The 15,286-nt window shown below is 42.2% G+C and overlaps 1 protein-coding gene across 5 annotated transcripts in view; it reads left to right on the top strand.

The window, feature by feature from the left end:
• OFD1 (OFD1 centriole and centriolar satellite protein) overlaps positions 1-15,286 on the top strand; it is a 73,993-nt gene that overhangs the window by 4,700 nt on the left and 54,007 nt on the right. For all 5 annotated transcript variants that reach the window (XM_081222951.1, XM_081222949.1, XM_081222948.1 and 2 more), the window contains exons 3-8: positions 692-892; positions 2,829-2,897; positions 2,985-3,015; positions 10,897-11,004; positions 12,878-13,014; positions 13,354-13,527. In XM_081222951.1, coding sequence (XP_081079077.1) covers positions 692-892; positions 2,829-2,897; positions 2,985-3,015; positions 10,897-11,004; positions 12,878-13,014; positions 13,354-13,527 — 720 coding nt within the window. The remainder of the gene's footprint in view (positions 1-691; positions 893-2,828; positions 2,898-2,984; positions 3,016-10,896; positions 11,005-12,877; positions 13,015-13,353; positions 13,528-15,286) is intronic.

Genomic DNA, 15,286 nt, shown 5'->3' with positions numbered 1-15,286 from the left:
TTTTGCTATACGCGGGCCTCTCACTGCTGTGGCCTCTCCCGTTGCGGAGCACAGGCTCCGGACACACAGGCTCCGCGGCCATGGCTCGCGGGCCCAGCCGCTCCGCGGCATGTGGGATCTTCCGGGATAGGGGCACGAACCCGTGTCCCCTGCCTCGGCAGGCGGACTGTCAACCACTGCGCCACCAGGGAAGCCCGAAAGTGAATCTTAATAAGCCTTTTTTGGGTTTACTGATTTTTCTCTTGTGTATACTATTTCCCTTTTGGGAACCTAATTTTATTTTGATCAATATACTTGAATATATTGAACCCAGTATTATTTTCGTATCCTCCAACAATTTGCAGAGAGGTGAGGAAGTAGCAGAGCTTTCTCCTGTATTTGGTACCCCAATGAAAAGTTGCTGAACTGGGCTGGTAGGGAAGCGAAGTTAGTCTCACCACGTTCTGGCTCACCACCAGCTCACTTGGAAGCTGGTGAAAGCAAGCTACTCTTTCTAGAACCCACTGGGCTGCTTGTCTCACAGGGTAAGACAGAGTGTCCAGGGGAAGGTTCCTAACTTGTGGCCATGGATTTAGAACCATTCTGGAAACAAAAGGAAGGATTCTAATTCATGTGACAAGTCTGTTCCGCCAGTGGAAAAAATCCTGCTGAAATTTTTTTCCCCTCTTGTTTCATTTTGTATTTGATCTAGACGCAACTCCGAAACCAGCTTATTCACGAACTGATGCACCCTGTGCTGAGTGGCGAAGTGCAGTCCCTGTCCATCTCCGTGGAAGGGAGCCCCCTGTTAATAGGAGCTTCCAACTGTCTAGTGGCAGATCACTTACAGAGATGTGGCTATGAATGTTCACTTTCTGTCTTCTTTCCCGAAAGTGGTTTGGCAAAAGAAAAGGTAACATCTTTGCTTTTCTGTCTCTGAGTTTTCTGTTAACAGCTTCTCCCTCAGATAATAGCTAAGTGCTCCTTGGCTAGCTGGGTCCCTTTCTTGTTTATCTTTGAAATTACATCATGTATTTGTTATAATGTGACAAAGGAGTATGAAATCTGACATTGTTACCAATTCCTTGGTATCTTAATTTGTCTTTATAAAATTGTGATGTTTTGGAGCTAGAAGTGCTCTGACACTCCATGTAGTCTGAGGACACGAAACTGCCATTTATGTTGAATGTCTATTGTGAGGCTGGCACTGCTGGTCACTCTGCAGGTGGTACTTGGATTACAGATGAGGATCCAGACTCTGGAGAGGTGGGGTGATTTGCTCACGGTCACATGATTTGTAAGTGGCAATGCAGGGCAGTAAATCTAGATCTACAGTTTGCTGTCTTCAGTATGCTACAGTCTCTTCAGATATTTATCGTCTTTGTGATGACATAAGAGAAGTGAGGGATAAGTAACTTTTGAAAACCTGTGGAGTTCTTAAATATTAGAACACCTTTTACCACTTTCCTAATTATTGTAACTATCTTTCCACCAACCACTGAACATACTAGTCACACTTGGTTACTTTAAAGGCAGATATAGCAAACTTTCCCTATTTTTTTAATAGATGTAATTTTTTAGAGCAGTTTAGGTTCACAGCGAAAATGCGCAGAAAGGGAGATTGCCCATCTGCTCCCTAACCCCACATGTGCAGGCCTCCCCTGCTATCAACATTTTTTACTCTGTACATTTTTACGTTCAGTGAACCTACATTGGCACATCATTATCACCTGAAGTCCATAGTTTACATTAGGGTTGAGTCTTGGGGTTGTCCGTATGTTTTTTTTTTTTTTTTTTTTTTTTGTGGTACACGGGCCTCTCACTGTTGTGGCCTCTCCCGTTGCGGAGCACAGGCTCCGGACACGCAGGCCCAGCGGCCATGGCTCATGGGCCCAGCCGCTCCGCGGCATGTGGGATCCTCCCAGACCAGGGCACGAACCCGTGTCCCCTGCATCGGCAGGCGGACTCTCAACCACTGCGCTACCAGGGAAGCCCTGTCCGTATGTTTTTACTCTTTATCTTGGCCATAATTGTCCAGAAGTGTGGTATTCAGCTGTTTTAAGAGAACAGCAGTGTTATTATTGGAAAAGCTTAAAATTTGAATATGCTGTATTTATTCATTAACACTCAGATTTTATCAGCATTAGGAATTCTTTGCTGATCCTTCTATCTAACTTTCTAGTTACATTTCACAATTTTGCTTCTAGAATGAATAATGTGTCAATTATATGGTTATAGCAGTGATTATCTAGTTCACACACTTAAAGGTTTCTATACTCTAAAATACTGTGCAGAATATTCTTTAATGGAAAACTAATTGTAGATGGTATCAGTGTTCTCAGGGTAGACACAGCATGTATTTCTATAGTATGTATTGTTTACTAAGAATACTCAAACTCTTTGACCACATGTATATGTAAAATAGTTTTAAATAAACATTTTGTAGTTGTAAAGATAGTACAAACTTAGTTTATTTACATTTTGAAGCAATAGTAATTTTAAAATGTCATTGTAATTGAAAGACCCTGGAATGCACTCATATATTCATTGGTGCCTCAGATGTTTGAGTGTTTCTTATCTGTAAGACATGAACCATTTCTGTTATTCCTGTTAGGCACATCATTGTTGATGTGGATTATTTGGAGGTTAATTACGTGATCAAGAGAAAAATTTTATCCTTTTGACTGCATCGTTTATTGTAACTTAATATAAGAAAGCTTACGTGTTACATTATTAGCATAGTTATAATCTTATTTAGTCTGAACCATGATTTTTAGTCTTAAATTGGGATGTTTCTGAATATGTCACTTACACATTGATGTTAAAATCTGTGTACTTTTTTTTTTAAGGTATTTACTATGCAGGATCTATTACAACTCATTAAAATCAACCCTGAATCCAGTCTCTATAAATCACTGGTAGGATTGTTTCGTTTTTATAACTTGCTTTGGTTTGTTAATAATAACTGAATAGTTGAATAAAGGTAAAATATTTTCTTTTCACAGGTTTCGGGATTTGATAAAGAAAACCAAAAAGGTAGGAGCCTTCATCTTTGTAGAGAATAGGAACATTTTTGTTATGTATTGTTTTGTATAAAAGTATGAAACTAATAATTTTCAGGTGGAAGAATAGGGAATTTGAATGAATCATTTGACTTTTTTCCTTGCTGACAATACCTTTTTAGATAGAACGATTCATCTATTTTACAAATGTGGATCCTTTCGCCCAAATTTTAACCTTTTAAAATCGCTGTTACTCAAATGAGAACACCAGAGGCAGCATCAAGAGCCCTACAAACAGACTGAAAGCTGGTCTTTGTGGAGATACCCACCGTTTGGAACATTTCCAAAACAAAAACAAATAACGTTTAGGCCACTACCTTTGTATCCTAGATAGGCCCCTAAGTACAGTATATAGAGTATTGTATTAATATTGGCTTAAAGAGTGAAATATCTGTTCAGTAATGTGCTTTTTTTTATTGTTTATATAGGCCTGATAAATTGCTTTAATTTGGGCCTTGATAATCACCTTCAAAGAGTCCATAACTACTCTGAGCTAATAGAAAATGTATATATTGGTCTCTGCCCCCAGTTCCTGGCACACAGCTCCCAAAACCCTTGTAATTTCCCGGGTGACAGGAGTCTCTTGTGTCCGAATGAGCCAACACTACGTGGGTCCCTGGATGGCTCCTGGATGAGGGCTGGTCACTGGAAAGACCAAGCCATGATTAGAAGCTTGAGGTTTTCAGCTTTGCTCCCCATTCTGTTGAAGGGAGGAGGACTGAAAATGAATAATCGATCATTTTTGTGAATAATCGATCATGAATGTGTGATGAAGCCTCCAAAAATCCCAAAAGTATGGGGTTCGGAGAGCTTCCAGGTTGGTGAACACATGGAGGTGCTAGGAGATTGGCGCACCTGGAGAGGGCATAGAAGCTCCGGGCTCCCTCCCACATGTACCTCGCCCTGTGTATCTCTTCTGTTTAGCTGTTCAACTGTATCCTTTATCATATCCCTTTTTTTATATATAAGTTTATTTATTTTATTTATTTATTTTTGGCTGCGTTGGGTCTTCGCTGCTGCGCGTGGGCTTTCTCTAGTTGCGGTGAGCGGGGGCTACTCTTTGTTGCAGTGCACGGGCTTCTCGTTGTGATGGCTTCTCATTGCGGAGCACGGGCTCTAGGCACGCGGGCTTCAGGTTGTGGCACACGGACTCAGTAGTTGTGGCTCACGGGCTCTAGAGCACAGGCTCAGTAGTTGTGGCATACGGGCTTAGTTGCTCCGCGGCATGTGGGATCTTCCTGGACCAGGGCTTAAACCTATGTCCCCTGCATTGGCAGGCGGATTCTCAACCACTGCGCCACCAGGGAAGCTCCCTATCATATCCTTTAATAAACTGGTAAACGTAAGAAAGTGTTTCCCTGAGTTCTGTGAGCTGTTCTGATACGTTAATGAAGCCCAAGGAGGAGGTTGTGGGAACCTCCTATGTATAGCCAGTTGCTCAGAAGCACAGGTGACAACCTGGGCATGTGACGCACCTGAAAAATGTATAGGTATGGTGGCAGGGGGTGGTCAGTGTGGGACTGAGGCCCTTAACCCATGGGGTCGGATGCTGCCTCCAGGTGGACAGTGTCAGAATTGAGTTCAAGTGTAGGCCACCCATCCGGTGTCGCAGAGAATGGCTTGGTGTGAAGAAAAGCCCCACACACTGGGTGACCAGGAGAGTCAGAAATAAGTTTTGTGAAGTGTTCTGTGTAAAAGTCGAGGGGCCCGCAGGGAGGGGAGAGATGGGAGGGAAGAGGTGGGTTTTCCCCTACACAGAAGGAGGGAAGCTGAGGTTTTTTTCCTTTACAACTGCTGTGGGTGACAGGCCACAGGCTGGACTTGATGATGGCCTTGGTAGTATGAACATATGCGTTACAGGCAACTTAACAGCTTAGTTGTTATTTAGATCTTTTCCAAAAAAATCCGTAACACCATGAAATGGCCTTTTTGTGTTAGTGTGCTCCTTGATTTTGTCTGTTGCCAGCATTGCTACCATCCCTGCTGGGACATTAATTCAGGACTTGCCATTTGGCAGACACTTGAGTACCTACTTTCTGCCAGTCATTATCCTGTGACTTAACTGCCTGGTCTCCCGGGAGTAATGTTAGCAGAGGATAAGTAAATTGGATCAAAAGACATTCTGTTTTTATTTTACTGTATTATTGAAGTATAGTTGACCTACAATGTTGTTAATTTCTGCTGTGCAGCTAAGTGATTCCCTTATACATACATATACATTCTTTTTCATATTCTTTTCCGTTATGGTTTATCACAGGATATTGGATATAGTTCCCTGTGCTCTATAGTAGGACCTTGTTGTTGATCCATCCTATGTATAATATTTGGATCACAAGACATTCTAGATCACCTGCAAAGTAGGTCACTCTTACTGAAGTTGAGGATCGTAGGTGATCCTAGGTTGTAGATTCTATGGCCGTGCTGTTTAGTGTAACTCTGAGATGGGAATGTCTGTATGTGTGTTGCCTGATACGGGAGCCACTAGCCACATGGGGCTATTGAGCATTTGAAATGTGGCTAGTGTGACTGAGGAACTGAGATTTTAATTTAAGTAGCTACACGTGACTAGTGGCTGTCACGTTGGACAGCACATTTCTAAGTAAATAGCTGCTGTCTGTAGTGTAACTATTTCAGAAAGGAATTTAGGGCTTGAAAGTATATTAAGAAAGAATCCATTTATTTATAGGTATTTATACTATTAAAAATAGCTTTTCACCTTTAAGCACTCTTTAAATCTTTCTAGTTCAGAAAGACATCTGGCTAACATTTCTTACCAGCTTTACCCAGCATTCTAGTAAAATTTCTGAAACTCAGAAAAACTGAGTTGCAGACATGTCATGCATCCTAATGACACAATTTGGATAGAATTCTTGGCTAACAGTAAAGCAGCTACTTGTAAAACGAAATGATTTAAAAATTGGTGGCTCCCCATTAAGAGACTGAGACCATCAGAAAACATGTAAGAAGATGTTTTGTACCTAACTGTTGTCTATTCCCTGACAGAGATCTTTGGTCTTATCTTACTGTGTCTATACTTTGAGGGTGCTAATCTGTTACATGGTTACAGTACTTTTCCACTAGATTCCACTCACACATCCTTCCCACCCCTAATTTTTCCTTTCAAAGATAATGATACCCAGAAAATAGCTGGCCAGAGAATTTGGACACTGGCTTTTTTCTTTCTGGAAGTTAAAATCCTTGCCTGTGATTGGCAAAAGGATAGATAGATAGATAGATACATAGATCGATCAGTGGGACAGAATAGAGAGCCCAGAAATAGGTCTACACAAACATAGTCAACTAGTCTTTAACAAAGGCAATTCAATGGAGGAAATATAATCTTTTCAACAAGTGGTGCTGGAACAGTTGGACATTCATATGCACAGATATGAACCTGGATGCAGACCTTACACAAAAATTAACTGAAAATGAATCATATATCTAAATGTAAAACACAAAACTATAAAACTTCTGGAAGAAAACATAGAAAACCTTTGTGACCTGCTATTTGGCGACGAGATATAATACCAAAAGCATGATACATGAAAGAAAAAATAGACCAGTTAGACTTTATTAAAATTTAAAAATGTCTGCTCTATGAAAGAGTGAAAAGACAAATTACAGACTGGGAGAGGGTATTGGCAAAAGACATCCAATAAAGGACTTGCATCAAAAATACACAAAGAACTCTGAAAACTCAACACTAAAGAGACAAGTCAGTTAAAAAATGGGCAAAGGATCTGAACAGATAGCTCTCCAAAGAAGATATACAGGTGGCAAATAAGCATATGAAAAGATGCTGCATGTTATTTGTTAGAGACATGCAAATTAAAACAAAAATGAGATAACATGGCCAAAATCCAGAACACCTTAAGCACTAAATGCTGGTAAGGATGTGAAGCAATAGGAACTGTCACTCATTGCTGGTAGGAATACAAAATGGTACAGCCACCTGGGGAGATAGCTTGGTGGTTTCTTTTTTTAAAATTAATTTATTTTTGGCTGCACTGGGTCTTCGTTGCTGCGCGTGGGCTTTCTCTAGTTGCGGCGAGCGGGGGCCACTCTTCGTTGAGGTGCGTGGGCTTCTCACTGTGGTGGCTTCTCTTGTTGCGGAGCACAGGCTCTAGGCACACAGGCTTCAGCAGTTGCGACACACAGGCTCAGTAGCTGTGGCTCGCGGGCTTAGTTGCTCCGCGGCATGTGGGATCCTCCCAGACCAGGGCTCGAACCCATGTCCCCTGCATTGGCGGGCGGATTCTTAACCACTGCGCCACCAGGGACGCCCAGTTTGGTGGTTTCTTACAAAACTAAACATAGTCTTACCCTACAATCCAACAGTCATTGTCTTAGGTATTTACCCAAGTGACTTGCCAACTTAAGTCCACACAGACACCTGCACGTGAATGTTTGTAGCAACTTTATTCATAATTGCCAGAAATTGGGAACAACCAAGATGTTATTTGGTAGCTGAATGGATAAACAAGCTGTGGTACTTCCAGACAGGGAAATACTACTCAGCTAAGAGGAATGAGCTACCAAGCCATGCAAAGAGATAAATGAATCACAAATGTGTATTGTTAATGTAAGAAGCCTGTCTGAAAAGGCTACGTGCTATATGATTCCATTTATGCAACATTCTGGAAAAGGCAAAGCTATAGTGATAGTAAACACATCAGTGGCTGCTAGGGATTTGGAGGGAGGGGTAGGAGGTTGAAGAGGTGAAGTACAGGATTTTTTTTTAGGGTGGTGAAAGTATTCTTACGATACCTGTAATGGTATGATACATGGCACTAGACATTTGCCTAAAACCTGTAGAACTTCACAAAGAACAAGCCTTCATGTATGCAAATTTAGGAGGTCAGGTGATCTCAGGATGGAATGCGGACTGTGACAAAACAATCTAACTGTAGTAACCTCACTGAAGCGGGTGGGGAAAATATATGCTGAGCTATCTAACTTTGGAAAGGAATGAAGACTAAGACGAAAGAAGCAACTGTACATAGGCTGTGTATTCAAGGTGAGAGTTATTGCTCATGGGAGTGCTGGTTAACAATTCTGAAACCATGATACATGTATGCTGTAATTGAACAATTAAGTAAGTGGATAGAAGATGGTGGGAGCCAGGTGTTCACTGCTGGAGTGGGACTTTACAGATAAACAAGGGGAGGAGGCTAGGATGATCCATATGGTAATAGCTTAGTTGGAGACATTAGCATGAACTCATGTTTAGCTTAATATAGATACAGATGATACATAGAGATATTTATAGGTATGTTTGTGTACACAGGTTAGTGTACGTTCGTATTTCCTTGCTGTCTAGGCTGAGGGGCTAGAAGCAGTGACACCCCAGTTGCAGTGAGCACACCTCGAGCCCAGTTTGCAGTACTAAGATTCGGTTTCTAATACCATTCCATAATAATAGGAACCAGGGCTCCTTGGAGCAGTGGTTGATTGCAGGAGTGGAACAGAGACTATACAAGATGAGCCTGGAGCCCCTTACAGTGCTAGAACCTAAGGAAGTGCTTAAGACAAAAACCCACGATGAAAGTGCTCCCAGAGGCCAAAGCTGGAATAATTGGACCAACAAAATAAAGGAGTGGGTTTTATCAGTGAGTAGTAGAATTACACGTGAATTATACTGATATAAATAAATGACTGGATAAAGGAGGAGACTAGACGTATCCTTCTTGGGTGGGGGTGTGGAGGGGAGAGAGGGGAACTGGAACTAATTAGGGGCCTGCGGAAAGCGCTGCAGAACTAGGAAAAGGCACCAGCGTTAGAAATGCTGAGGTGGAAGCGCACACTGCCAAAGATGACCTCCTGCAGGATCTTGAAGATTTCTGCCAAACGTTGACCTTTGTCCATAGAGGGAGCCGAGATCTGGCCTCAACATGATAGCAGGAAGGGGTGAGGTGAGAACAGGCTGATAGGAAATGGTCAGAAGAAGAGGGTGGATAAGACAGAAGAGTTGCAAGGCAATGAATATGAAAGAACAGAGTTTATATCTACAGTAGGGGAAGTAAAAGAGTATATTGTATGATATCACTTGTAGGTTCATTTGTGTCATATCTTAGATTCCACATATCTATGAAACAGACTCACAGACATAGGGAACAGACTTGTGGTGGCCAAGGGGGAGAGGGGATGGGAGAGGGATGGAGTGGGAGGCTGGGGTGAGCAGATGTGAGCTATTATATATGGAGTGGATAAATAACAAGGCCCTACTGTACAGCACAGGGAACTATATTCAGTATCCTATGATAAACCATAATGGAAAAGAATATGAAAAAAAGTGTCTATATGTATAACTGAATCACTTTGCTATACAGCAGAAATTAACATTGTCAATCAACTATACTTCGATTTAAGAAAATAGTATATTGTAGTATCTTCAGTAGAAAAGAAAAATAAGCCCTTAACTTGGCTGATGCAGAAGTCCGTTCATCTGTTCCAAGAAAGTGAAAACTTCTAAAATTTATACTCATGACTTTAAAAAAAAAAAAAAAAGTTTCAGCAAATTCCCTGGCGGTCCAGTGGTTAGGACTCTGTGCTTCCACTCCCAGGGGCCTGGGTTTGATCCCTGGTCAGGGAACTAAGATCTCACAAGCTGCACGGTGTGGCCAAAAAGAAAAAAAATTTTTTGAACTATTCAGAAGGGTATGAAGTGAAAGAAGAGTAGGAATTTCTGTTCATATTCTCTAATTTCACTTTCTGCTGATAACTAGAACAAAGAGTGTCTTGTTTATCCTACCAGAACTTAGTTCACAGGTGTCAAAGTCTATATGTAATCATAACATATACATGGGATCATATTATAGATACTGTTGTGCAATTTGCCTTCTTTATCCACTAATATATCTTTCTCTAGCCGTGTACTTGGACTAATTATTTTTTAGAATGTATTTAATTAACCCCCTGTTGATGGAGATTTTATTGTTTCATCGCTTGGTTTTTGCCATTAGAAGCATGCGGTGTGCAGTGCTACACCCTTTTGGGAAAGTATAGCTGTGTAAATTCAGAGAGGTGGAATGACTAGGTGAAAGGGCACTTGCATTTTGAATATCCATAAACACGGGCAAATTTCCCTCCCAAGTGAAAAGAGCACGCCTGCTTCCCTGCCCCCTTGCTGACACTTAGAGTGCTAAGATTAAAACTTTGGTAATACGCTTATCGGGAAAATACGATCTTTCTGTTGTAGTGTTAATTTGCATTTATTTATAACTTTGTTCATGTTTATTCAACATTGAAAATTTTTTCTGTGAACTTTGTCCATGTCTTGCCCTATTTTTCTGTTTTCTTACTGATTTGTAAAAACACTTTGATGTTTATGAAGATTAGTTCTCTGTCTCTGTATTATGCCAAATAGCTGTTTCCAGTGTATCATTTGTCTTTTGACTTTGCTATTTCACGCCACATATAAGTTCTTAATTTGTACGTTTGATGAATATTTCTCCTTATGGCTTGTAGGTTTCTGTATCATGCTTGGAAACGCCTTTCCTCAGAAATTATTCTTAAAAGATACATGATGTAAAAAAGATAATGTGGGGCTTCCCTGGTGGCGCAGTGGTTGAGAGTCCGCCTGCTGATGCAGGGGACACGGGTTCGTGCCCCAGTCCGGGAAGATCCCACATGCCGCGGAGCGGCTGGGCCCGTGAGCCATGGCCGCTGAGCCTGTGCGTCCAGAGCCTGTACTCCGCAACGGGAGAGGCCACAACAGTGAGAGGCCCGCGTACCACAAAAAAAAAAAAAAAAAAAAAAGATAATGTTATAAAACCAAGATTGCATAAACAGTGATTGAGCAACAGTTGAATGAAAGAAAGTTGTGAAACGAAACTATACACGTTGTGTCCTTCAGGTTTTCTCATGCAGTTTCTGAAAGAATTGGCAAAATATCATCAGGCTAAAGAGAGTTGCAGTATGGGAACTCAGACAAGTTCAACATTTCCCGTCAAAGACTCCCTTGGTAATTATGGTCTTCCATAATTTCACTTCTTCTGTTTTCTCTTTTCAATGAAGGAGACACCTGATGTACAGTATTATGTATTTGTTGCTTGATTGGGAGGGATGCAGGCTGCTGGCGGTAGGGGCGCTCATTTTTTTCTGGGATCACTGCTGGGTGGGACCAGGAACTGCTGGGAGGGACCAGGAACTGCTCTCCAGGGCTGCTCCTCCCTTCATGGCCGCCAAGGCTATGCTTTCCAAATCTCGTGGGGATCCAGAGGCCCACTTCCTTGCCTGTTGGGTTGAACCTCTCTTGCCTGGGAGGTTCTTCCCTGTGTCTCATCTAACTTTATAGCCACTAAAGTGAGAAGATCTTAGATTATTTGCATTGCAGAGAACTAGAGAAGTGAGTGGGCCATCCCTTCATTTTATAACTTGAGAAAACTCAGGTCACCAGAGGAAGAGCAACTTGGCAATGCCGAGTCTGGGTCAGAACTGATATGAGTCCAAGTTTTGTGGTCAGTAATCCAGAGCCTTTTCTGCTGTGCAGGCTTTCTGTAATACCATCCTGCCCTTGAGTTGTGTGCTCAGGAGAGAGGGGAAACAGCTGGCTGATAGGATGTGGTTAATCGGTTTCTTGGCCCTTCCTTACTCTTAAACTGCACTAGTGCCTTTAACTTGTAAAAAGATAAGTTCATAACTTGTAAAGACCGTATAGTATGACTGTGCCTTTCATTTATTTAGGTGTAGGTTTTATTCCATTAGAAACATAGAACATGCTTATTCTACAGCGGTTCTGTTCAATAATATGAGCCACACGTGTAATAAAAATTTTCTAGTAGCCAAAGTAGAAAAGGTAAGAAGAAACGGGTGAAATTTGTTTTGGTAGTACATTTTATATAACTTAGTATGTCTAAAATATTATTCCAACATGAAATCAATATGAAAAATATTAAGGAGGTATTTTACGTTTATTTTTTTGTACTCAGTCCTTGATATCTGGTGTGTCTTTCACACTTTGAGTACATCTCATTTTGAACTGGTCACGTTCCAAGTACTCAGTATGGCCAGATGTGGCTAGCGGCCTGCATTGGACAGTCCAGAGCATTTGGAAAATCCAGAAAAGTAGATGGAAAGTTTTGCTGACCAGAGACATACCTGCCAATATTTTAATCTGCTTCTGCCAGCCTTTTCTTCCTATGCCTGCTTTTTGGTGGTATTGGTGTTACACATGATTGAGCTTGTACGCAAGGGCCAGGTTTGCAGTGTGCTACGTGGTGGGTTTCAGATCCACAGTTGGTTTGAGGGCTGCAGGTCTGCTGGAAAGAGTGCCGGAATGCGAGGCAATCACAGACCTGGCTTTAGCCCCACTGATGCCGTTATAGAGTTGCTTAGCCCTCTGGACGTCACTTCAACTGTGTGGGCGTCTGTTTCCTCTTCTGTGGAGAGGAGGAGTTCCAGCACATGATCTTTGATTCATCTTAAGGTCAGTGTTTTGAAAGTGAGTCAGCTTTAACCAAAGTCCAATGAAGAGCTCTCTCCCATGGCATTTAGACACTAGAAAGAGATGCCAGTGTTTTCTGACTCGAACTGTACTTTTTGTTTTCTTTTCCCCTGACATTTTATGATGAGGATTCTCAGACATTCAGAAAAGTTGACACAGTTTTACAGCACACACTTGTATACCTCAAGTCTGCCATGAAATTTGCATTATACTTGCTTGATCACTTACCTGTTCATCCATTAAGCTCTCTCACTTTTTTGATGCATTACCAAGTAAATTGCAGACATCCTTACACTTTCCCTTAAGTACACTCTTTGTGTTTGAACAGAGCTCTGGCCTCTTGCTCACCTGCCCACGTTTCTCTAACCTTTCCTGTGTTGTTTTTTGATAGCTGAGAAGCTTCAGCTTATTGATGATGAGTTTGCAGGTGCTTACCCTCAGCATCCAAAGTTAGAATCTTTAGAAATCAAGTTAAACGAATATAAGAGAGAAATTGAACAGCAGTTACGGGCAGAAATGAGTCAAAAGGTAAGATTGATCTTGTTATTACCAAGAGTGATGTTTTTGCTTGTCTTTTAATGTCTTCATCTTAGGTATGTGGGGAAATAACTAGAATCTTTACTAATGAATGTGATACTATACTCTTGTGCATGTTATTTCTCTTTCCAGATGATGTCATTTCTTTATGACTTTTGAACGCACCCTATAAGTACAGTGAATGAGATGAAACATAAACACGAATTAAAACTGAATGTATTTAGACAGTATTTAGACAGCATTAACGTTAAACCTAACAGTGAAGAGAGAATGTTGCTGTTTCTTTAGTATAGTTATTGGCATTTACAATTATTTGTCATCAATTGGCAGTTGAAATATTTTAAAGATACTGAAATAGCGAAAATTAAAACGGAAGAGAAAAGAAAGTGTGAGAAGGAATTAGCTGAGTTGCGGAATGAATTTGAGAGAGCTTGTCAAGCAAAATCTGAAGCCCTGATTTCTCGGGAAAAGATGACCCTTAAGAGAATTCAAGAGCACCAGGAGGTAATATTCTAAAATCATTTACTGGGTGGCTATTTCCGGGCCGTTTCCCAAGTAGGGACTGGGGTCAAGAACGCAAGTAGAAGCATTGGGCTTAGAAAGGATGTGCAGGCACCCTTCCTCTGAGATGGCTGGAGGGAAAGGACCGGGGACGGGACCATCCATGCTGGGAGTGGGAGAAACTCGTACCAAAGAGGCAGCAGATTTGAGGCTTCGGTAGCAGCTTGGGGGAGAGGATCAGAGGTGTGGAATGGCTGCTTGCAGTAAAGGAAGAGCAGCCCTGGGAAGCAGACGGGGCTGCCTGAGCTATGTTGAGACCCCAGCCGAGGTGGGCAGCCTGGAATGGCAGTAGACCAAATCCAGTGCTTACAGGCGATGGCTCTGGCGCAGCTCTCGGGACGACGTGTAGTGTCGGTGAGGGTGGAAGGATAGAGGTGCTCGGGGAGAGGAGCTTGAGAGCACTGAATTTCTTTGGCTTTGGAAAGGCAGCCCATTTCGTGGAAGACATTGGGGTTGGGTGGGGTGAGGAAGGCAGCCCAAGAGGAGGCTAATATAGGGCAGCAGGGAGGGTGACGGGGCCGTCTGGAAGACATCGAGAAGCAGGTCTGAGGATTCCTATGGGTGGAAGAAGAACTCTGTCCTCCGCCAAGAGGACAGAGTTGCAGGAGGAAGTTTCAGGTCAAGACTGGAAACAGCGCAGCATGCTGCCATGGGGGCAGAGGTGAGGTCCCCGGAGTGGAGGCGTCCAGGGCTGCCCGGGTCATCCATGTGGCCGTTTGATCTTGTCCCCCAGGAAGGTGGCTGGACGGGAGGTGGAGAGGTTGCCAAGTGGCAGGAGGGCGTGTCGGGAGGGATTGGATTCATTGCTTTGGGAAAAACAGGTTCCTTTGCCAAGGGCATGTCTTAGACCAGGCTGGATCTGAGGCCTTGTTTCCTATGGACAGTGGGAGCGTCTATCAGGAAGTTCTGTTAAAAGTAGAAGGCTTCCTCCCAGCGTCCACCCTTGCTTAGAGCTCCTCAATAAGACCCAGTTATTTAATGGTAATTGTACGCCCTCTACAAGTTTTATATAGCAGTTCTGGGAATTGGGCTTGCTTAGCTATAAAATAAATGTTGGAGGCACAGGTGTTTGAGAAGCTTGGATTATGTTTATACTAAGAGCGTCATCTTCAAGATAGGTGATTGACTAAGTCAGAAAGAAAGACAAATAGCATATGATATCACTCATATGAGGAATCTAAAATATGACACACATGAACCTATCTGTGAAACAAACAAAATCAGGGACATAGAAAATAGATTGGTGGTCCCCGAGGGGGATGGGGGAGGGGGCATGGATTGGGAGTTTGGGATTAGCAGAAGCAAACTATTACATACAGAATAGATAAACAACAGGGTCCTGCTCTAGAGCACAGGGAACTATATTCATTATCCCTGTGATAAACCATAATGGAAAAGAATATGAAAAAGAATATGTATTTGTATGACTGAGTCACTTTGCTGTACAGCAGAAATTACAGCATTGTAAATGGACTATACATCAATAAAATTAAAAGATAGATGGCTGACTAGATCAGATCAACCGGTTAACAGACTCAAACCCTCGTTTAGTCACCTGATTCTCTGAAGGCACTAGAGAGGGTCGCTATCCTTGTGAAGAGCACCGTGCCATTATTCCACCACCTGGAATGCCCCTCCCCTTCTCTGCATGATAAAACCATCCAGTCCTTCAAAATCCAGCCAGAATGTCATGTCCTCGTGA

This window comes from Mesoplodon bidens (genome assembly GCF_964165515.1).
Source record: "Mesoplodon bidens genome assembly, chromosome: X".
In the NCBI taxonomy this organism is placed as follows: Eukaryota; Metazoa; Chordata; class Mammalia; order Artiodactyla; family Ziphiidae; genus Mesoplodon; species Mesoplodon bidens.
Note: the sequence above shows the minus strand (reverse complement) of the source record. Positions and strands in the feature narration are given on the sequence as shown.